The 22,894-nt window shown below is 50.0% G+C and overlaps 10 protein-coding genes across 10 annotated transcripts; 3 read left to right on the forward strand and 7 right to left on the reverse strand.

The window, feature by feature from the left end:
* Nucleotides 1-67: 67 nt before the first annotated feature.
* On the reverse strand, nt 68-3,922 carry N7487_010219 (uncharacterized protein; the record flags this gene model as incomplete). The annotated part of the gene is made up of 2 exons (XM_056877949.1): nt 68-3,244; nt 3,299-3,922. The coding sequence occupies 2 exons, from the start codon at nt 3,920-3,922 to the stop codon at nt 68-70; spliced, it is 3,801 nt and encodes a 1,266-aa protein (XP_056726529.1).
* A 410-nt stretch (nt 3,923-4,332) lies between these two features.
* On the forward strand, nt 4,333-5,007 carry N7487_010220 (zinc finger MYND domain-containing protein; the record flags this gene model as incomplete). The annotated part of the gene is made up of 1 exon (XM_056877950.1): nt 4,333-5,007. One exon carries the CDS (start codon nt 4,333-4,335, stop codon nt 5,005-5,007), a length of 675 nt encoding a protein of 224 aa, XP_056726530.1.
* Nucleotides 5,008-6,287: 1,280 nt separating this feature from the next.
* met16 (phosphoadenylyl-sulfate reductase (thioredoxin)) lies at nt 6,288-7,287 on the reverse strand (the record flags this gene model as incomplete). The annotated part of the gene is made up of 2 exons (XM_056877951.1): nt 6,288-7,033; nt 7,101-7,287. 2 exons carry the CDS (start codon nt 7,285-7,287, stop codon nt 6,288-6,290), a joined length of 933 nt encoding a protein of 310 aa, XP_056726531.1.
* Nucleotides 7,288-8,264: 977 nt separating this feature from the next.
* Nucleotides 8,265-9,786, forward strand: N7487_010222 (phosphoserine phosphatase SerB; the record flags this gene model as incomplete). Its single annotated transcript, XM_056877952.1, has 3 exons — nt 8,265-9,086; nt 9,144-9,401; nt 9,463-9,786. 3 exons carry the CDS (start codon nt 8,265-8,267, stop codon nt 9,784-9,786), a joined length of 1,404 nt encoding a protein of 467 aa, XP_056726532.1.
* A 683-nt stretch (nt 9,787-10,469) lies between these two features.
* Nucleotides 10,470-11,720, reverse strand: N7487_010223 (lipoate synthase; the record flags this gene model as incomplete). Its single annotated transcript, XM_056877953.1, has 1 exon — nt 10,470-11,720. The coding sequence occupies one exon, from the start codon at nt 11,718-11,720 to the stop codon at nt 10,470-10,472; it is 1,251 nt and encodes a 416-aa protein (XP_056726533.1).
* Nucleotides 11,721-12,506: 786 nt separating this feature from the next.
* N7487_010224 (uncharacterized protein) lies at nt 12,507-14,662 on the reverse strand (the record flags this gene model as incomplete). Its single annotated transcript, XM_056877954.1, has 2 exons — nt 12,507-13,487; nt 13,544-14,662. 2 exons carry the CDS (start codon nt 14,660-14,662, stop codon nt 12,507-12,509), a joined length of 2,100 nt encoding a protein of 699 aa, XP_056726534.1.
* Nucleotides 14,663-15,903: 1,241 nt separating this feature from the next.
* On the forward strand, nt 15,904-17,671 carry N7487_010225 (putative ribosomal assembly complex component Ipi3; the record flags this gene model as incomplete). The annotated part of the gene is made up of 2 exons (XM_056877955.1): nt 15,904-16,248; nt 16,307-17,671. 2 exons carry the CDS (start codon nt 15,904-15,906, stop codon nt 17,669-17,671), a joined length of 1,710 nt encoding a protein of 569 aa, XP_056726535.1.
* Nucleotides 17,672-18,509: 838 nt separating this feature from the next.
* On the reverse strand, nt 18,510-19,307 carry N7487_010226 (2-deoxyribose-5-phosphate aldolase; the record flags this gene model as incomplete). The annotated part of the gene is made up of 1 exon (XM_056877956.1): nt 18,510-19,307. One exon carries the CDS (start codon nt 19,305-19,307, stop codon nt 18,510-18,512), a length of 798 nt encoding a protein of 265 aa, XP_056726536.1.
* An 845-nt stretch (nt 19,308-20,152) lies between these two features.
* Nucleotides 20,153-20,679, reverse strand: N7487_010227 (uncharacterized protein; the record flags this gene model as incomplete). The annotated part of the gene is made up of 3 exons (XM_056877957.1): nt 20,153-20,368; nt 20,482-20,563; nt 20,624-20,679. The coding sequence occupies 3 exons, from the start codon at nt 20,677-20,679 to the stop codon at nt 20,153-20,155; spliced, it is 354 nt and encodes a 117-aa protein (XP_056726537.1).
* Nucleotides 20,680-20,977: 298 nt separating this feature from the next.
* On the reverse strand, nt 20,978-22,719 carry N7487_010228 (putative siroheme synthase; the record flags this gene model as incomplete). Its single annotated transcript, XM_056877958.1, has 2 exons — nt 20,978-22,341; nt 22,395-22,719. The coding sequence occupies 2 exons, from the start codon at nt 22,717-22,719 to the stop codon at nt 20,978-20,980; spliced, it is 1,689 nt and encodes a 562-aa protein (XP_056726538.1).
* Between the last annotated feature and the right edge of the window lie 175 nt (nt 22,720-22,894).

The raw sequence follows: 22,894 nt of genomic DNA on the forward strand, positions 1-22,894 counted from the left end.
AAATAGTCTCATATCATAACCACAAACTGCATTAGTTTCGATTCGGCTTGTTGATTCAAGTGCTAAATCAAGCCTGGGCCTCTGCCTTAGCTAGCATTTCCATAATCTCCGCATGGCCTCGCTCAGTTGCCACATCGAGCGCCGTGCCCGTGCGCGTATAGCAGTAGCCGTCCGAGTCCCAGAATTCCGCTTCCCCTTTTATGGTGATGTCGGCCCCATGATCGAGGAGCAATGCAACAATTTCTCGATGACCCTTCCACGAAGCCACCTGGAGCGCTGTGGCCTTCTTTGTGCCTCGGAGATTGACATCAGCTCCATACTTGAGTAACAATTCGACAATACCCTGATAACCGTAGAATGATGCCTCGTGGATCGCGGGCTCATAATACCCTTCACTTATGAGGTTAGGATCGGCTCCATTCGCTAAGAGTATTGCGACGGTATTCTCGCTGCCTTGTCCGGATGCTGTTTGCAGTGCCGTACCCTTACTTGGGTGATTATAATTGATGTCAGCACCATGATTTAGCAGATCAATTACAACATCTGGGCGGCCTTCGTGAGATGCTATATAGAGCGCCGTGACCTCCCGTCCGTCTTGGATGTTGACATCGGCCCCATTCTTGAGAAGGACTTCGACAGTTTCCCGGCTGCCTCGGAGAGAAGCTCCGCACAAGGCTGTTCCGAATTCTCCTTGTCTACGGTTGACATCTGCGCCCCATTTCAGGAGGCTAAGGACACTATCTGTGTTCTTTCGAGTTGAGGCCAGGTAAAGCGCTGTGCCGAGATGTTCACTCTCGCTGTTAGCGTCGGCTCCATTCTCAAGGAGTATAGAAACAATGTCATGGTGATGGGAGAGAAGAGCTGCATGGAGAGCCGTGCCATGTGTGTAAGGGGCATTGTGATTGGCTCCTTTATTCAATAAGAGCGTGACAATATCTGACCGGCCTGCGAAGCATGCCGCCGAAAGTGCGGATCCTGAAGACTCGTCTTCAATGTTGACATCAACATGTTCCTTTGACAAGATATTCTCGACCACTTGCTTCAACCCAAGATAACTCGCCAATGACAAATCGGTCATGTACTGAAAGTCTGGTGTCCGTCTTAGTAGCCCTTTGTATCTTGCTACCTGTACCCATGCCTGGCGGGAATCACAAAGCGTACGCGCATCTTTCAAAGACTGATCAATGGCTGCCGCTTCCTGTGATAGAAAATGCAACGTCCAGTGAGTGGCTGCATAGCGGAAAAATGGGGACAGGTGGTCAAAAATAAAGCTATTCGTGTCATCATTGTCCGAATAGCTTCTCTCCGGTGATTCACTATGATCCGAGAGATCTTCGCTGGATTCATCACCGTCCGAATAGCTTCCCTCGGATTCATCATCGTCCGAATAGCTTCCCTCGGGTGATTCACTATGATCCGAAAGATCTTTCCTAGATCCATCTGAAAAATCTCCATCAGATTCATGTTCCGAAAAGCCCCCACCCTTGAGAATTGTGTGAAGATCAGGGAGCATCAAGAACCGAATACAAGTTCTTGATATGGCACTGGATGATTTAGACATGCTCAAACGCCCTTCCCACGTACCACGACCCGAAGGGTCGATGAGAAACTCCCTTGCTGTTTGATGGATGAGGAACAGCTTTGAATCGTGAACGCTGATGAAGAGGCCACTTAGACCTTTGATAATGCTTTCGAAATTGCTCTTGGGCCATAGATCATTCTCCAAGGCTGAGTGTGACGCGAAATCTTCTTCTGCCAAAGCCAATGTCAAGGCGACGTTGGCCTCATCAAGAGTTAGAGGCCGCGCCGCAGCAAGAATGATCTCAAGAAGACGTTCGGTTTCTTCTTGGCATTTGCTTCTGCCTAGAATTATTTCGTACGCCTCTGATAACCTTGATGGTATATTGTTCAATAGTCTTTCGATGCTGGACCGCTTTCCGTGGCGACTTGGGTCCTCCCTGATTGTTTCAAATATGACATAGAGCCATAGGTAGGTACGGTTCTCCATGCCTTTGAGACGTTTTGAGATTTCCAGCTGATCACCAGGGGTGAAGTTGCCTGCGATTTGTCTCACATGCTCATCGATGACGAGATCAATCTCCCGACTGATGGCGGGTGACTTTTTATCGCCGTCAAAATGCAGGTATTCTGTTGTAGAGAACCCCTCAAACTCTCTCTCTATCTCAGTGTATGGTCGACTGGTTATAAGGAAGCTGAGCTTCGAAGATAATGCCGAAGAGCCCTGTGGCTGGCAATAGAACTCTTTGAGCTTGCTGATCAATTGCAACCTGCTTTGTTCCTCGCATTCATCTAGGGCATCAAAAATACAAACAATTTCTCCGGTGTGAGGGCTCTTGGCGCAATCAAGAAGGATATTCCATAGCCCAGACAAGCTTCTTGTAAGAGATTTACCGTAATTCTTGTGAGCAGGCAGAGCTAGCTTGATTAGGGCCCCGGTAGAGTCTTGAGTAAAAAGTTGGTGGAGTATTGCACATAAAGCATTGGCGCCATACATGCGGTCTTCGTAGCCATCTTTAAAAAAGAAGTGACAAACGGTCGAAGTTGTGACATTCAAGCACAGTCGACGTTCGTCAATAAGCGCTCGCGACAAAATCGATTTTCCACATCCAGGTCCAGCAGAGAGCCATAAAAGCCCAGACGTGTCACTATCGCGCCATTTATGGAACTTTTCATCATTAAAGAACCATTCACACGTGCCTTGGACTCTGAGACGATTGAAGTCTTTATATCCCTCATAATCGGAAGCCAGGTCTTGTAAGAGGTTTTTTCCCGCCTTGTCTTCGTAGTTCTCCCGGGTTTGCCTTTGGCTTTCATCGAGGACTTGTCGGATCTCTTTAAGAATAGCACTTGACTCTTGAATTTCACGTATTTGAACACCCCAGCGCTCTCGAATCTCTTTCTCGTTATCGTGCGAGATCAGGCTACTGCAAGTCCTTGATAAAGCTTCAATCTCACTCGCCTTTCCAGCCCAGTCATTCCCACCCGCTACGTTCTGCCACCCGCGGGAAAGTTGGGTCTTTGAAAGGTGGCATATGGCACGGGCTTGGTATTCAATAATGTAGGAATAGAGCTTGGCCAAAGGCTCGATGAGGTTTTCGTAGTGTTGCCGATGGGAAGAGCTCAGGTAAGTCTCTTCGAAAATTGTCCAATAGACTTGAACATCGCTGATCGAGCTGAAACCTTTCAGCATAGCTTCATCCGGTGTGACAGCACTTGTCAGTAGCTATAGATATATGTATAAGCATCTAACCTAGAGCAAGAGAAGAAGTAAACTCACAGGAAGAAGAATAGAAATACTAGACCATGCAAGTGCCGCATATGGTTGTGAGCTAACAGCATTTTTGACAACAGGATCAGACCATAAGAGAACCTTTGCTAGTTTCTCGGCTTGCTTTCGGATGATGATATTTTTTCCTAGGAGAGAAAGCCGCCATTGTTTCTTTTCTCGGTCTTCCAGCAGCTGCTTTACGACATCTTCGACAAATTCCGCATTTGAGATATCCTTTTTGCTGGTGGGGTTAACTTGTAGAGAGGCTAGGTGACTTGCGTAATATGTCATCAACTCTGGCTCTCGATCCTCAGCTATTTCGTAGGCGCGATGCCATGTGCCGATGTCATGGCTCGGGCTTATAGAAAGTGTGGGCGAGGAACCTGCAGGGGGCGAGAGGGACACTACAGCTTGCCCTGTTTGTAACTGCGCGGCATTCACAGTGGTCGGGGAAGGACTGGTAGTCGCAACTGAAGGGCCTGTAGCCGGTAATGAGAGGCTGGAAGCAGGTATTGGACTTGTAGAAGGTGTGGCTATGTCTGGCCCCACAGGTGGAGGGGGAGTGATTGCACTGTTCCCCTGGGTGTCACCGCTACTTGCCTTTCGGCGTTTGAATCTCAGAAGTCGCTTCATGCTGGCCGCGCAATGGCTGAGAGAAATAAAAGCAAGTAAAGTATAGAGCAACAGTGACAATAAAGATGAGAATAAGTGGCTTATACTCAATAAGCACGTCCTCAATGTTCCAAGCTGGCCCTTCAGGCGCCCAATGAGTGGCGCAGGACTAGCGCCTGACACGTGCCCCTATCAAGATTGGGACTTGACGATTTAACCACATTGTGATACGAAATTTGCAAGACTTCTTTACAACCTTTTCTGGTGAAATAGGCTCTCAAAAGTCAAGATGAAGCATGAAAGATGGCAGTTCGTCCGCGGGGCGCCAAGCCTTTCAACCTGTGGATCATCATTCAAGGCTAATTGAACGCAACAAAATTCGGAGAATTTAAAACATCCTCGCCTTCCTTTTTTTCGTCATTACCACAACAATGGAAAGTGTTACTGCCTCGCAATTACAGAGCTTCAATGCTCTCCAGCGCCCGGAGAAGGATGCATCCGGGAAACGCAACCACTACCATTTCGCCGTGAAGGCTCTTCCGGGAGTCCCAGGCGAAGCTGTATTCTTCGCAAATCCATACAACAACCACCATGAGTGCGAGGGCCGGTCCCGGATTTCCCCTCTCTCGCCCGACGAGCAGGCCAAAATTATTGTACCTTTGCTATTGGAGGCATTCGTCAACCGATTCGATGAGCCGGGCCCAATTCCCCAGATGGGCAGCAACATGGAACCATTCGCGCCGTTCACCTGGAGCACTACTGACGAGAGCCTTGCGCAGGCTGTGTCCCGTAGGTGCCAGGCAATTGGTATGAGACGCGAGCTGTGTGACGTTGGCGTCACTACCGCTGAAGAGCTTCGCAGTGCCGAGGCGTGCTGGACGAAGTGGAGCAAGGGCCTGGTGGAGGCTATGGCTATGTATGATCTCCCAGATAGCGGAGTCGAGAATGTTGAGATGACCTGTAAGAATTGTGGGTTTACTCCGTCGATGGATAAGCCTTTGCATCCGTGTACTCAGTGCTTGCAAGTCTCATATTGCTCGATGGAGTGTCAAAGCGCGAACGCTGAGGCTCATGGACTGGAATGTGCGGCTGATATTTATTATTGAGTTTGGGAGTTCTTTGATATTTTTTCTGTTAACATATCTCTACGATATTTGGAATCAATTATTTTGATATGCCACGTGCTGCGGTCAATCAACTCAGATATCAAGTCTTTATGCTTCGCATGTACACAATTCAGCAATACAGCCACCCTGTGTATTATGCGTGTTTGTATCCGCCAATCCACCGAACATTGGAGCCTTTCGCGGTATTGTAGGTCGCAATAAGCTCTGCGTTAGTAGACCTCCTCAGAGCCCATGAAGCCTGTGGCACAGCCTAACCCGACCCACCAATCGGCTGGGTTTTGGGCCCTAAACAATATAATAGATATTCCGAAAAACATAACTTTTTCTAATTGCCCTATGTTTAGACTCGGTTTCTAGTCCTTGTCTCGGGGTAATATTTTAGTATTTCAATCAATTCGGATTTTTTTATTAATTCAGCTTATATATTACTTTTAAAAACGCAAGAAAACGCGTTGTTTAGATGATTTATGATTTATAGAGGTTTACTTAGAAAGTAGTGGTACTCTCGTCTGAATCTCAGATATATATCCAGGATCACAACATTAACATTAACGTTTCCACGATATCTTAGCCTTTACTAGTCGGATTATGTTTAAAATTAAGATACTTACTTATATAGCTATTATGATTCTATAATCAAAAATCGAAATTTTTACCAGGTTAGAATACAGTGAGTATAAGAGGCCGGTTTGTAAGCGCTAAGACCCGGGTTGGGCTTTGTGGAGGTCTATGTGTTCGTGACGCTCTGACTCGCATTCGTACTTGGAGTCCCCAGTAGGATGACCATCTTTTCTACATTCTGTCGCCATGTAACTTGCTTAGATGTTGGAAAGATAAATACTATTCAACAACTATTCAGGTATCTGTTGTGTAGATTAGCGTTGATACCGTGATGCCTGAGGATTGGGAGAAAACTAGGGTTGACCCCACACGTGACCCTCCTTGTCAACACAAATGAAAGGACCAAAAAGAAATCTAGAGTTATTGCAACAGATTTACATGTATGGAGATGGAGAGTGAAATCAAGAATAAAAATTTTATATTTCATTTATCATATGAATATCATTATCATGTCTCAAACAATTGCCATAGTGGGCCTGAGAACTAAACTCGACTCCCTGTGCAGGGAGGATGTAAATGCAAAATGTACTTTTTGTACCGTTTCGTAAGAAACCGCTTGAAAAACAGAGGAAAAAAACAGAGAGGTATCACAGAAGGAACGCCGAGGGGTATGCAATGGAAGGAGGCAAAAGAAGAGATCAGACAACAGGCGTCACCTGGGTGTGCAGAGCCTGTGAGAGAGCCTCCTCTTGACGCTTGAGCTCCATCTCCATCAAGTACTGGGCGTACTTGGACCGAGGGTTGTGAATACCACACTCAGTCTTCTGCTGTCCCTTCCAGCGACCAGATCGCTCGTCCTCTCCCTCAGCAACGGGCTGGGTGGAGTGCCAGTCACCAATGCTCTTGTAGCCACGGTCGAGGAGCTCGTTGTAGGGCACATCGTTCTCCTTAACGTACTGCTTGACCTGGTCAAAGGACCAGTTGGCCATGGGGTTGATCTTAATGAGGCCGGCCTCGTCGACTTCGATAATGTCGAGGTCACCACGCTTGCCACCTTGGCTGCGGCGGCGGCCAGTGAGAACGGCGTGAACGTTCATCTCACGGTAGGCACGCTGAGCGGGCTCAACCTTGGCGACCCAGTCGTAGAGTTGGTCGTCGACCTCCCAGAGCTTGGTGCCGTACTTGGCTTCGAATTCGGCAGTGGTGTCGACGCCAGCGGGCTTATAGATGTGCACGTTGTTGTTGGGGTACTTGCGACGCACACGGTCGACCAGGGACATGGTCTCATCGAAGTGGTACAGAGTATCAAGGAAGATAAGATCAACCATCTGGGGGCGAGGAACCTCCAGCTTCGACAGCATGTCCAAGGTGACAAGACCTGTGAGACCAAAGGCAGTGGTCTGGAAGAGATGAGGAAGCGAAGTAATGCACCATTTCAAGATTTCTATAAGGAGGAGTCAGATATAGGGTCTCCGGAAAGAGGGGTCATTATGGATATCATCAGTACGAACCTTGGGGCTCAAGGAATTGCAACTGGCGGTTGAGGAACTGAAGATGGGGCTTGGTAAAAACAATCTCGGGGACATATTCCTCGCTAGAACCAGAGCCAGCACTGACATAGCCTGACTCAGTCATAGCATCATGGTTGTCAATGCCCTCCATCTCTGAGGAGTAGTTGTTGGGCATCTTGGCCGGCATATTGAAAGGTGATATAGATGGCACGGAGATGACCTTTACAGAGAAGATATTGGAGTATTGGATGTATGAAGAGATTGAAGAGGAGTATGAAGAACAAAGTCTCAGAGGACAATCGGAGCGAGAATATAAGAACAGTAGGGGCAATCACATCATCCGGAGATCCGTTCCTCGCATACTCTTCTTCCGATATTCTTCATTTCGACGAGGCAATGATTCAATTGGTCAGTCATCAGAGTGGGGAATGAAAACCACTCAAGCACGCCATCGTTGGCGATTGCGTGCTCGAATTCTTTTTGCCCCACCGCCTTCTCAAAGTGGAGAGGATGTCATTTATAGAAGGCGGTGGACCCATGATAGGTATTGTAGGGCCAGACTGGCAGAATATCGAAGTCGATTCTGCCCATTCTTGAACAGAATGGCGTAGAATGTGATTATTCAGGGTCGTAGCTTATTGATACCAATCTTGGAAAGGTTACCCCCTCCGGATCTTGGTAATTGACGATGACCAACCCGGTCGATGATGAATAACTCCGATTATTGGGAGTATTCTCCCAAGGGTTAGATCTTCCTACATCATATAATTAGCAGGTTTCTTAATCACCAATAAACCTGGACATATCCGATAGAGGAACCGTGGTTGTCATACTATGTACTCCGTACATAGATTGGACAGTATACTATTATATCCATGAATAGAATGGTCATACTCTGAAGTCATGGTGGATCTGGATGAGCGCTTATCCCAAAGTCGAGCTCATCTTATTCCCGGGGGTTGTCCATCTCAATCAGCCTCATTATCAATTCTGCCAGGCGGTATCACACGTGAGAGGGGTACCAACATCACGTGAATTAGTGGGGACTGAGTCCCACGTGCCGATCGGCGCAAGTCTTTTGTGATCTTCGGAAGTGTGGGATCTCTCAAGATAGACTCAACTCGCAAATAACTCTCTACCAGATCCCCTAGCTAGTAGTTTACCATGGCAGATTCTACCCGCACCACGAGGCCATCCCTCGGCCAAATGCGCAGCAGTTCATTCCTGCAGGACCACCAGCAGTACAAGCCCATGGCTCCAATCAACTCAATCAGTCAAACCATCGGCGAGGTTCTTGCTCACCAGGTTGAGGATAACTTGGTCCTTAGCTCGAATCCAATCAAACCAGACCCGGAGAGGGTCACCGACAGCGGCATCGTCCACAGCATTTTCAACCACCACGCAAATCCTCTTCCAACCGGCACGTCGCAAATCGTCGCGACCATCTACTACAAATCTAACAACCCCGTTCACCCCCACTTCCACCCCGACTCAGGCCCTCAAAATGCACCAGGCGACAAACTCCCAACTCCCAAGGTGCCCGAAGGCTCTGCCCCGACAGAAGACATGGATAAGTTCCCGCGGGAGCCGCCTGCTCCAGAGCCGGAGCCACTGGATCACCTTTACGGCCCATACGTCTCTCAGCTGTGCTTGACCAATTTCCTTCAGATCTTGGAAACTCTCCCCACTCCCTACCAGCGCATGAACACCTCGCACCGCTGTCTTGACCGCGACGAACACCCCCGCGTCGTGGAGGTCACATTCTCTCCCCCACCAAACCCGGAGTATCTCTCGTTCCCAGATCTGCGCAAGCATGAGAGCATCTGGCGTTTTGAGCGCGAGTGGAATGTCGAGGTTGTCTTGCAAAAGGAGAGCGTCTTCCGTCGCCACAAGCGCCTGGCTGTATTCGACATGGATAGCACCTTGATTGACAATGAGTGCATTGACGAAATCGCCAAGTTCATCGGTGTTGAGAAGGAGGTTTCCGTAAGTTCTAACTGTCAAGGCTTCACATTTATATACCAGTGACTAATATGAACGCAGGCAATTACTGAGCGCGCCATGAACGGCGAACTAGACTTTACCGCGTCGTTGAAGGAACGCGTTGGTCTTCTCAACGGCGTCTCGTCAGATGTCTTCGAGAAGCTCAAGTCCGTTCTGAAAATCGCCAAGGGCGCCCGTGAGCTCTGCCGCGCATTGAAGGCTCTGGGCTACAAGATCGCCGTGGTGAGTGGCGGGTTCCAGCCCCTCGCCGAGTGGCTAGCCGAGCAGCTCGGTATCGACATTGCCATTGCCAACCACGTAAGCGTCTCCTGTTTTCCTCTTACTATTTCCGTTTCATCCAATCTAACTTTCCATCCAGCTCGAAATCGACGAGGCCACCCAGACCCTGACCGGAAAATTGGTGCCGTCCTACCCCATCGTCGACGCTGCGCACAAGCGCACTCTCCTCAAATCCATCGCCGCTGAGCACGGAATCCCCCTCTCGCAAACACTGGCTGTCGGCGATGGCGCCAACGATCTCCTGATGCTCCACGCTGCAGGCCTTGGTGTCGCCTGGCGCGCTAAGTCCAAGGTCCAACTGGAGGCTCCCGTCCGCATCAACGGCGAGAGCCTTGTCGATGTCCTCTACCTTCTCGGTATGGATAACGAGGACATCGCGGAGCTGACCTCCGACGTGCAATAAGTCCTTGAGTAGCTAAACGGGCGACGCGCTAGTTTTTAGTAGAGTATACACTTGTATGTGAATCTTGCCCTCAGATCTAAACTTTTGGATTACACATACCCCTCCAAAAGTCTAGTCTGAAATGGCGTCCACAGCTGGTTGTAGGGCTCGACTTGGGGATTTCCGGTGTTGAAGAGTTGTGGAGTTTATGCCAGTCCTTACGCTTAGCAGAGTCTGTGGCTTTGATGGATAGGACGTAGGACGGAGCGTGGAATCATTGTATAGCGTGTGGATTTTGTCACTATCCCTACGTGTGGCGGGTTCACCTTGGAGGCGGGATGTAGTGCATTAGGGAACGGAGCAGGCTCAGACCATGATCTATGACATTTTGAGACGTGATATGAGAAAAAGCAGCACTGAGTTGATTTCTAGTGCAGCTTGGAATTAGAAACAAACAGGAATATGCCACGAATGACTTCTCCAATGATGATACAAAGTACAAATCCTGTGTTGAAATGTTGGGACTGTTGAAATGACAAAACCAGCGAAAAAAATCCCCTTTATAAAACCCCCAAAACCGACAACCCAGAAAGATGCAAGAAAGATAGCGCCAAGAGGTTAGTGACATGTGCATGTAGTCAGAAGACAAAAAAACAGGTTTATTTAGGTAGTTGAATCGGATCTTTGTTCAAATGCAAGACACTTCACCGAGTAGCCTCGTCAGTGGTAGCAGTGCTCTGACCGACAGTGCTCTCAGCGGTGGTAGAGCCAGCACGACGCTTCTTGAGAACGTTCTCGATAAAGGCCTCGCCAGCCTTGTAACTGCTTCGCACCAAGGGGCCGGAGGCACAGTACAAGAAGCCCATATCAAGGGCACGCTGGCGCCACAGCTCGAATCGATCGGGTGTCACGTATTCGTGAACAGCCATGTGACGCTTGGTAGGGCGCATGTATTGACCGAATGTCACGACATCGACGTTGACAGCGCGGAGCTGGCGCAGGGCATCCCAGAGTTGATCATCTGTTTCACCGAGACCGAGCATGAGCGAAGTCTTCGTAATAAGGTCCGGAACAGCTTTCTTCGCAGCATCAAGCACACGAAGAGACTGCTGGAACGTGGCGCGGCGGTCACGGACAAAGGGCGTAAGCTCCTCAACGGTCTCAACGTTGTGCGCGTAGACATCTAATCCAGACCGCGCAACCACTGCCGCCATCTCGGTGTCACCGCGGAAGTCACCGGTCAAACACTCGACCAGCATACTCGGCTTCTTCTGCTTGATCTTGATAACTGTCTCGGCGAAGTGATGCGCGCCGCCGTCTGCCAGATCGTCACGGTCCACACTCGTCATCACCACGTATCCCAAGCTCCAGCGGGAGATGGCCTCGGCGGTGTTCTCGGGTTCGTGCGGGTCGAGCGGGGCAGGGGTGCGGGATGTCTTGACACTGCAGAAGCGGCATCCGCGCGTGCAGGTATCGCCCATCAACATGATTGTCGCTGTGGCGGAGGACTTGTCGCTGCCGCCCCAGCAGTCGGAGATGTTGGGGCATCGGGCCTCTTCACAGACGGTGTGCAGATTCAATCCTCTCAAATCCTTCTTTAGACGCTGGAAGTTCTTTGAGTCTGGGATGGGAGTCTTCAGCCATTCGGGCAAACGAGTCATTTCCTTCTTGCGGCCGGCGGGGCCGACAAGCGCGGTCTTCAGGGCGTAGGCTTCCGATGGGTCGAGAATTTCATCTTGACCTCCTGAAACAAAGTCGGAGAATGAGGGTCCAGCATTCAGCTTATCCTGGAACTTTGTTGCTCTCCGCCGTGTGGTTCCTGGTGTGTTCGTGGCGGATGAGGAGTCTGTTGTGGCATAGCTTCGGCGGCCGATGGGAGCAATTACTGTCGAGGCGGGGGATATGGTGGTTCTGAAAGACGACAGGCGTCGTAGACTTCTGCTTGGAGCTGCCATGATGTATGAGTGTATGCTATGTGAAATCGGAGAAAGCCGAATTGGAGTTTGTCTGGGCAGAGGATCCCGCGGAAAAGTATGACTAAGCCATTTCGCCGCATCACCTCGGGCGGGAAAGTATGTCCACGATTGTACGTCGATGGGGAATAAAACAATAAAATGACGTTTGAAACTGGAATAATGCTTATAAGACTACAAAAAAGTCTGCGGCGTATACGTCTTTAGATTTGACGTTGTATTGGAAATCAAGTCTACAATGTGCTTCTGGATCTCTTTCACCCTTCCCAGTGGTATAGATAGGAAATGAAAAGTCATTGGATGGCATAGAATTAGAGAACTTTTTCATGTATGACCGGAGCTTGGACTAGTTGATTATGCCATTATTATTATGGTTGCTATGCTATTGAAACACTAACTATAGATGCTTGACCCCCAACGCAAAAATTTTACCAAACAAAGTTCCGAGGACCGCGCGATGCAAGGGTATGAAAAAGAAAAGCAAAAGAGAGTAATAGGAGAGGAGACATAAAAGAGAGCATGGGTAAACAAAGAGGAGAATGAGAACTCAACGATTAGAGCTACTAATGGTAGGGAGACAGATATGAAAAGAGATAACAGGGAGAGACGAAGACGGTGAGAAGACAGTAGGAAAGGTTCTTCAAGAGAGTGCAGGAAAGAATTTCACAACAAGGAGAGATGAAAAACAAGGACAGACTTTAGTCAGGTATAGGGTGAGAGTAGGATTAATAGAGGCAAGGAAATGAAAGATGCAAGGAGTGATCAATGCTAAACAGTGGTTTCGAGAACTTGGGCGAGAACTTCAACAGCTGATTTCAAAGTAGGATCAGATCGGCCGCAGATGGCGAATAGTAAATTGTCCACGATTCGCTCCAGCTGTGTCTGGAGCTCCGTGCTGCGAGCGCTGAAAAGGGGGTCTTTAGACTTGCTGGCAGATCCAGATGGGAGCTGGATGCCTAGTGTGGTGTATGCTTTTTTGGGGACGCCGTCGAGGGCGTATGCGTCTTTGCGCGTAGAGACAGGCGACTTTGCTCGCAGGGCTGATAGAGAAAGGAGATAGTTTCGAGCGAGGAGGGCAGCACAGAGGCAGTCGAGTAGGTTCTCTGTTACATCTGGGAATATAGTTCGGAAGGGTCTAATGAGGGTTTTCTCGTCATTTTTGCGAAGGAATACCATGACAGGGGATGCGAGACGCAACATATGACGAGGAAAGTCCTTGACAGAGTGGTCCAGCTCATCTAAGGTCCATTCATGATCGTCCAGCGTCCAGTCATGGTGCCATATGCGTGGTTTCTCATCCTCCTTTTCAGAAATGATAGACGCCCGCCCTGGGGAGTGGGTTGTTGGTGGTGATGATGCCTTCGGGCTTACACTACCCGATCTGATCTCAGGCTGTGGGCTTGCCTCGCGCTCTCCCTGCGCGATTTCATGCCTCTCGCATATCACGGTTGATCCGACACTGTCGGAAGATGTCAATGAACCTGGATCGGTAAGTGCATCGTCATCATCGACTTTGCTATCATCATAGCTATCAAAGGAATAGCCAGAGTCGCGAGTTCCATACCCACTATCAGACATACCAAGAGGGGTGTCTGGGCTGAATGCTGATACTTCCTCTTGACGCTGATCGGGGGTTGTCGGTACGGTACTTGGAAGCAAGCATGGCGGTGGCAGCAGCGGAGGCGATGGTGATGATTGTCGAGCAATATCGACAAGTTTCGGTTTCGTCTTGCTAGCGACAACGAATCTCTATCAGGGGGTCAGCTTTCGATGTCATCTTCGTAGTAAGAAATTCTTGGACTTACCACAGGTTCTTCAAGGGCTTTCCCTCCGGGGATGATGTCGAGTTTTGGCATTGGAGGATCGTTCTCGACAATTTGGAACTTGCGCCGATTTGTGAACTCCTTTGTAGATGTATTGTGATCATTCACCTTGTCAACCGGAACACCTTGCAGCCATCTTTCACAATAGGAGAAGTTACTCGGCACCCAGCTTGCTTCACTCGATACTGTCGCAGTCCGAGGGCGTTGGGGTCTCGGTGAGCTCCCAGGGACAAGTACTTGCTCGGTATGGACTGGTTTCGGGGATGATTGGGAAGGCGCATGCTTATTCGGAGATTGGGGTTGAGAATCCTGTTCATTGCCAGACTCGCACTGGCGTACGAATTCTGAGTGGGCTTCATGGACATTCATGACATCTGTGCGCGGTTGATTGTTCCAGTCTGGGGGACGGTACGCGGTGTACTTTATCCTCTCCCCGATTTCCAGTGTGGCGGCCGTGGTAGCAACATCCGGCTGAGGGGTACCAGACTTATTCTCGTCCTTCCCCTCACTTGATCGACCTGATCCCTCCGAAGACTGTGAATCAAAGTAAGATAACTCAGGACCCGTGCTTGCGGGGCGAGATTCTGATATAGGCGGGCTGGGTAGAAGGCCGAATGCTTCCAAGCTCCCACAAGTCAGGTTTTGGTCTGAGCGCCATGTTCGTAATGTGTGATCTGCCGGCGCTTTCGATGCCTTGTTTGGCTTTTCAGGAAAGTTGGGAGGAGGGCCATCGAGGGACGCCGGGGATGATGGAAGCATTAATTGAAATGGTTCTTTCATTCTTCGAACCGATCGGAAGGGTGACATGCAAGCTGGTCCCCGGTCTGTGGGGCGGCGCGATGATGAGGCCGAAAAATCCTGCGACTCTATGCGCGGAATTACTGGTGAAGGTATAAATGATAGTGAGGGCATCTGTCGGCTTCGTCTTCGGGGTATGTAGGTAGGAGACCATCGGCGCGGTGATGGAATGGGCTCAGGCTCAGCCATTGCCATCACATCGTGGCTCATCGAGGACGAGTTTGAGCCCTGGTTTTTTATATGTGTTTGGATCCGGGCCGGTAAACAAGCATGGTTAGGCATCTCTGTCGCACCAGAGTCCATATTGGACAATGGTATTCGCGGCTGAAAGTAAGTATCCTGGTCTGAAAGGTCGAAGAAAAAAAGCAAAATGTGTTGGACAAGAGTAACCCAGATGAGATTGCAATCCAGCTTGTTTATTGTTGAAGTCAAAACAAATGGACCTCAAGGGGCTCGATATATCCTTATACAGCGACTGTGGCGCTAGTCAGCTAATTTAAGGTGGGTATGGTCATCAGGCTCAAGTGCACATCCCTTGACAGGACTACAACCCTGCCATGAAAGCCCGAAAATGTTCAACGGAACGATTCCCCCTTCGAGCATGAAAAGAGGGTCCGTCGCCTGGCACAAACACTTGCAGTCAGGTTGTGCTAGGCACGGGCCAGGGTAATAATAGTGGGAATGAGGTCTGGTTGTCCTTGCATTCCAAAGAAGTTGAGAAACCAGGACAACGATGGGCAACAATTGGCTCCAGATCTCAATCTTTCGTCCTGCGGGAGCCCGTCAACGTGGAGAGGCCCCATCCGTTGCCTCAGGTCGTCATATCCAGGTTCCGACTGGCCACTTGGAATGAGACATCTGCGATGCAAGAGGGGGGAGAAAGGAGCCATGGCGAATCAGGCACTTGTGCAGGGCAACAGGATCAGCCAGAGGGTGTATTAAAGCGGGTCTTCATTGGATCTTGTGTCTCGTCGCAACAGCAATCCACCCCTTCCGGCCTATCCCTTGCATGCATCTGGTTCCTACTGGTGTTATTGTACATATCAACATAATTTATGGTGGTTTGGATATAAATGCCTGACGAGGGCTTAGGTTGATCGCCCGGGACACCGCATTTGAGTCTGAATAACCTGACAAAACAGGAATCATTTCGATTGATAGACTGGCGCAAGATGATCCCTCATACTTGCTGAACTTAGTTGACCCAGATGGGGCTGACTAAGAATGATAGGTCGAACTTCCAGCGGGTCTAATATAAAACACGGCACAATTAGTTGATAGATGCATTCGAAACAATCGCCCTGTCTATTTATGAAGACAGATCGGGGATATCTTTAGAAGGTTGCATTAGTTAGAAAGGCAAATTGGTTAAGATAGATCACACACGGCCCGTGGATGTTCTCCGTGGCTGGAGGTCGGAGATTGGAATCCAAACAGTGCAAACATCTCGTTATCAATCGATAGAGGAAAAAAAAAGCTCGGAATGGCCAACTTCGAAACCAACCTCCCATACTTTGTATGACAGCCTCATTCTTCCATTCCTGATGCTTTCCGAATCATTTGTGGCGTCGACGGTGTCATCCGCTAAATCTCCGACAGCCTCACTCAGAGATGTAGGAGTCTGCGTCCACGAATTGCAGCCTTCGTCGATACTGCGATCAACTTTCAAGAAGAGCTCAACGTTGACCAATTGTCTGGCTGTCAGCCCCTCGCATATTTTCACAGCCCAAGCCGACAAGGCTGTTATTCACGTGTACAACCGGGATAAGGGTAACCAAGAGGCTGTTGTTCCATTTCCGGAGCGGATACGCAGCATTGCTGTCGCGGGGGGCAAGTATGGTGATGTCTTGGTTTTGGGCACCGAGGGTGGTCGATTAATTGTCTGGGAGGTATGTTGGATATGATTGATACATTTCCCCATGTCATGCGTCTAACAGTTTTGTCAAGACATGCACAGGACGCCAAGTAGCCACCACGGCATCCCATCTGCAACCAGTGACCTCACTCATCGTCGACCCCACGTCCAACTTTATTCTGTCCGGCTCCGCTGATGCCAGTGTACATGTTTGGTCCTTGCCTGGAATTCTGTCGTTCTCAAAACCCGCTCTTAGCGCGACTCGCCAACCTACAAACTCGCCTATCCGAACTTTCTCCAACCACCGCGCCGGTATCACCTCTCTGGCGGTAGGACATAGCAATGGCCGCCATAACATCGTCGTATCGACCGCAAAGGATAACACCGCGATCGCATGGGACTATCACACCGGCCGTGCGCTGAGAACCTTCCTCCTTCCCTTATCCGCAACATCAGTGGCTCTAGACCCGGTTGACCGGGCTTTCTACGTGGGATATGAAGATGGCAGCGTGCAATCAGTGGATTTCTACCGGAGCCAGTCTGCGCAGCATCCTCTTCACGACCCTTCAGTACAATCAACACCCGCACAGGTGTCAATGGAGGATCGGTGGCTCCCTCCCTCGGCTGAGACAGGATCAGTGAAGACAATCTCCCTTACATATGACGGGACCACGCTACTCTCGGGCCACGCGAATGGCAAGGTACTGTCCTGGAATGTTGCGCGACGAAAGTACACAACATCAGTGGCCGACTACACGCACCCGGTCACCAACCTGGTCATGCTCCCTCCGGGTGGCATCCCTCACCCTTCTTCGGATTTGAAGAGAAAGGCCCACACCATCGTCAAGCCGCGCCATGATAGTGGCCTTTCGGCCCCGAACCATGCCCCTGGCGCCGTCCCCGCAGAATATATGTTCCACACGCAGATCACCGCCCCATCCGACTCCCGCAAACCAAACCAATTCTCTCAGGCGCTTACTCACTCCTTTTTCCCCACCTCCATGATAGAGGATGGTCTTGCAGAGCTCGCGGCATTCCGCCAGCCTGGTAATGCTGAAGTTACCCGTGTTTCCCCCAGCACCGCCCCCGCTAGGGAAATCGCGGAAGACACAGCTGCCCGCGATTCGCAGGTCGCCGAGCTAGAAAACGAGGTGTCTGTGCTCAAGAAGAAGGTTGCGGTGAATGAGACTGCTCGCCATAATGCGGACGACGAAGTTGTACAGCTGCGCTCTGAACTCGCCAATCTGCAGGATTACATCAATGAGTTGCATGAGAAGCAGGAGGCCGCACAGCAGGAGAAGGTCCTGCGGCAAGCAAGGAAGCAGGAGCACGAGGCGAAGAAACGGGAAGCTTGGCTCGCTGCAGAGAAGAAGGGTCGCAATGGTGATGCAGTCATTCAAAAGATGGACATTGATGGTGCTGTGACCAGTGACTCGGATGATCAGAGCGACGAATAAAAAAAAAAGCTTTGCATTTTTAGTTGGCATATCAATGGATCGGCGCACGGTTTTGGATTAGTATATCCTATATCATTTTGAAGCTTTCAGGTCAATAATAAAAATGTCCGCCACGTTCATGACTATGCATATGTGTATATCTCAATTTCATAAATGTTTTTCTCATATCGCCTTGAGACGGTTCTCATCTATATCTTTCATTGGACGGACCATTAACCCTAAGTATGTTCTTTTCATTGGACGACTCAGGCCGTCTATGTCCAACTCTATGAGCTACTATTTCAATAATTGTCTGATTTCAGAAACAAGGGTCTTACATTTAAAAAAAAATGATATCAAATCTACCCTGGATGGGATGATCTCATTTCCTGGTGGGTCGTGTTCACGAGGCAACCCCAAAGGGGCTGCGGTAATGCAGGGCTCTCACGGGAAGATGCGCAAGGATGGGTCCAATTGTCTCAGAACAGCTCTGCAAGCTTCTCTCCTCGTTCACCAAGGACATGTCGCTATGGCAATTGGGATCTAACAAGGTCTCAAACCTTGTATATTATCCAGGACCCTATTCCGCTGCTCACGCCGTTACCCTCCCGTCGGATCTACACGCAGGGGGTCGACACATATGTATCTATACAGCTACCACATACAGAGAGATTGCGTCCAGAGCAAAAGAGTAAAAATTTAATGGATGCACATCATGTTAACGGCATAGAGCATTGCGGAGCAGTTAAAAAAAAAAGAGCCTAATATCCCTCAATCTCCATTATGAAAGCTCCACCTCCAACCTCCAACGACACACCCATCCGCACAAGACATATTCCAGGGAATCACAGAAAAAAGCTCAAGCTACGGCATGACTACAACCCTGTTCAAGAGCCTCCCCCTCATCAATCTCCTTCATAATCTTAACCCCAGCACTAGTCCCAATACGCTGCGCTCCGGCTTTAAGCATACGCAATAACTCCACAGCACTCCGTATACCACCACTAGCCTTGATCAAGCACGTGCACCCACACATCCTCGCCGCAAGGCCCATCTGCGTAACTTGCTCAACACTCGCACCGCCATTCCAGCCGGTACTTGTCTTGACATAGTCCGCACCGGCCATGCACGACACAATCGTCGCATCGATAAGCTGATCCTTATCAAGCACAGAGGCTTCTAAGATAGCCTTCAGGACAATTGGCTGCGGCGCGGCGTTGCGCACCGCACGAACGTCCTCATACACCTCCGTGTACCGGCCTTCTTTCAGCAGATTGTACCGGATGACCATGTCGAGCTCGGTGGCGCCCTGCGCCACGGCTTCTTTAGCCTCGCGTACTTTCTCGGCTGTTGGGTGCGTGCCCTCCGGGAAGCCCACCACACATGCAAGCCCTGTGTTGGTGCCTTTGACGTGGCTTGCTGCGCGGGCAACATGCTCGAGTCGCACGCATACGGTGGCGAGGTCGTATTCAAGGGCTTCTTTGCACAGAGTGTCGATCTGTGTGGGGTCGATTGGGGTCGCTAGGAGGGTGTGATCTATCGTGCGGTTGATTTGTGTTGGAATTGGCGGCTGGGAAAGTGAGCGTTTAGGTAGCTGCTTCTTCATGCTGGCTATCTTCTCCGCCCATTCGGCATCTGTTGATGGGATTTCACTCATGCTGGGCGGTTCGTGTGGTGTGTCTTCGGCTGGAGAGCACGCCGCCGGAGTAGTTAGGGATTACTTCTGGAAATGTGTTCAGGTTCGCCTACTACACTTGGCATAGAGGGGAAGAGGGGATGTCACGTGGCGCTTCTGGGATCATCATGACGACCCGTGATTCATATTGACACGATGTGACCTTGGAGAGGCGGTGTTGTGGCGCTAATGGACTAGTGTGTGTGTTTGGGGCTTGCACTTTCGGTAAGTACTAGCGATATACGAAGTTTAATGGATGAGTATCAACTTGTAGTATATGTATATCTCGAGGGTTGTTGTAGCAAAGTACATCGTTCCGTTGAATATCAAGAGTGCATTGCAGGATGCATCACATATAACAAGCTTCCTGTCCAAGAGGACAACAAACCCAAGGGCCTTTTCTACGTACTTGACTTCGTATCACAAATAGAACCCGCATATTAGTGTGAATGGATGGGCGGGCATTTGGTCTAGCGGTTGTCGTTGGCGACCATTTGGCGCCGCTACTTTGGATGCCCGTCCATCTTCAGCTTGAGTGCCGTTTGATCTCAAGTTGCCGGATCGCCTTCGGGCGGTGACTTTTTTATTTTTTTATTCATTTTGGTACTTCCCAACAATGGAATGATAACCACACGACAAGGCAAGGCCTAAGAGCATAATTCCCAGGACTTTATGGAGTTTCCTGGAGGCCGTATACGTCCCCATCACACATGTTCCAGCAAGGGTTGTATGTTGTATATGTCAAACCCCCGATATCTTGGTCCATTAACGTATTTTCTCCCTTGCGCCTACATTTGAGCAGCGATTTAATCGCTTTGGCAGTTCGCTTATTGACAGCTCTTACACTCCGGCCCACGAACATCATCCACACGTCCCACGCGCCGCGGACCGAATCCCGGACCACCGCCGCCACCTCCACCACCACCACCTCCTCCTCCGCCGTATGGGGTTGTGCTGCCTCCCCAGCGAGAGCGAGTAGTATATTTATTGCCCTGGTTCTTGATGTTGAAAGAAGAGTTCTCAGCGGCGGCGTATGAGTCGAGCTGAAATAGGTCAGATTGGTCCACTTGCGGAGCATGAAAGAGCGACAATCGGAAATGAGAAACAAAAAGAAAATAACGTGTCGCAGGTAATAACGTTTGCGAGATATACTTACCGATAAGAGGGTAGTGAAGTACAGGCCGAGGAAGAAGTAAACGCTCTCGATAAAACGGGTGAGACGCACGTTGAGCGGGGGGCTGCGGACGCGCTGGTCAGTGGTTGGGGTCTCTGGTTGTTGCAGAAAAGGAGAAAATCACCTCTGGAGAGCCTCCCCGTTGGAGAAATAGACTGGCTTTTGGGGCCTGGCAGACATGGTTGTGGGAGAGGAGGATGGTTGTCAGAATTGAAGATGTGAATGAGGTGGAGTGATCAACATGGCCGGGCCGGGGTCCACTAATTTATAGCCGCACCCTTTTCTTTTTCTCCGTACATCGTATACATACAACATACCAAAGGTCTACATATGTTTCAAAATACTAATTTTACTTTCAAATGATGGCATCTTCAATGATCATGCATATCTCATTTCTAGGGGTATCTGAATGCTGTCTATATACACTGCGCTCCACAATTTGCAATCATCACTCGGAAATATATAAAAAAATGTTAAATCACTGCTTCTCGTCCACTGACACAGCGATCGCCTCCACTTCGCTCCGGATTTCATCCAGTCCATGGAAGCCTTCTTCAATCACCCATCGCTGGCCTTGGGGATTGTGCAGCACGTGGCAACTAGCACCAACCACCAGCAATCCTGGTGGTCGCGACCCTGCCTCTTCAAACGCCAAACAGACGTGTTCTAATGTCGAGCGAATGACACGCTGATCTGGGCACGATGCACGTTCAACAATCGCACATGGTGTTTCCTTAGGCCAGAGTGTGCGTGATTGTGAACCGGTCTCTTCGGCGGGGAAGGTAGTGAGGGACTCTACAAGAGCAGAAATCCGGTGAAGAGCCATGAGGAAGACCACGGTCTGGGTAGGTACGTAGGTAGGAGGGTTGGGAGCAGCTCCCTTTCTTCCAGTTCCTGTGCACACGAGGACCTGATCGGAGACACCGCGGTGGGTTGCTGGGATATCGGCGAAGAGGGCCGCGCTCATAGCGCTAGTGATACCCGGCAACACGACCGGGGAATAACCCTCCTTTCTGAAAAACTCGAACTCTTCCGCTCCACGTCCATACAGATATGGGTCTCCCTGTTTCAAGCGAAGGACTTGTCGTCCTTGCTTCAAAGCTGCTAGACCCATCACGAGGAATTCTTCCTGCGCTTGGTCTGCGTTGCCAGGGAACTTGCGTGCGATGTGAACTTCTGTTCGACGAGGGATCAGGTCGAGGACTGGAGCAGGGACGAGTTTGTCTGCGAGGATGATGTCGGCGTTGTGGATTGCGTTGTAGGTGGCGCGGGTGAGTAGGTCTGGGTGACCGGGGCCAGAGCCCGCGAGGACGATTTTCCCATTCTTTGAGGGCGTATCAAGACCATTTGTCCCATCAGTGGTGGCATTGCCAGATGTATAGGCCTGCAGGATGGTATCTATATCGCTATCGGTGATAGACACGAGCTTTCGGAGAGGCCAGTATTCACAGATCTGGGACAGCCAACGCACCCTTCTTGTTTTCGCCGCGGCAGCATCGCCTTCCGTGACCAAGTTGTTGAAGGTGTGTTTTTGGCCTGTACTATCATCGTCCTCTCTGTCAAATATGCCTTCTACTAGCCCGGCAGCATTGTCCTCTTCCCAAAGCCGCCTCCGCACGGCACCAAGTCTATCGATGGCCGCTCCAAGGTTTTGGGGTAGGAAAGCAGCAATCTCCCTCCGCAGCCGGGATGCAATCTTGCACCCCCGGCCGGAAGTGGTGATTCCAATGTGAAGGGGGCCGTCTGAGTAGGTAGAAAGTAGGGTGAAGGAGCATAGTTCGGGGGCATCTGATACGTTCACTGGGATTCTGAGGCGCCGGCAGAGCTTCGATATGTGTGGACCTAGGAGGAAATGTGAGTAACAATGGGTTGGGAAACGTGCAAGCAGGTCTTACTTAGTGAGTTGTTGCCACCCAAAGTGACAAAGACCAAGTCCACAATGTGATCAACTTCTTCTCTGCCCAGGGTTGTCAAGTCCTTATCTTGAAACTCACGACGAATCCATTGAGCAGAGCCATTGGAGATGTGTTCAGATAGAGTAAAATGCATGTCATCGGTCTCCGGTGCAATGATAATCGGCTTTGCGCCGACCTCGAGGCTCCTCGCACATCGAGCGGCGGCAAGCGGATTTGAACCGACAATCAAGTGGACTTGTGATTCGGTATTCCACGCAGCCATCAATGGCGCGGGTGAACTGGGATCGCATGAGGCGTCCTTCATGGTGAAGTATAGTAGAGCGAAATATCAAGCCCCGCCAATGACTCTATCAGTAAGAGATATATGCCGGTTTCAGAAGGGTAAAAGAGACCAAATTGCGGAAGGCCCTGGGGTTCTGAGGATTCAAGAGAATCAAAGCCCGTATTTAACAAACAGAGCACCCAATGAAGTGACTTTC

This window comes from Penicillium crustosum (assembly GCF_028827405.1).
Source record: "Penicillium crustosum strain IBT 35664 chromosome Unknown utg000004l_segment0_segment0, whole genome shotgun sequence".
NCBI lineage: Eukaryota > Fungi > Ascomycota > Eurotiomycetes > Eurotiales > Aspergillaceae > Penicillium > Penicillium crustosum.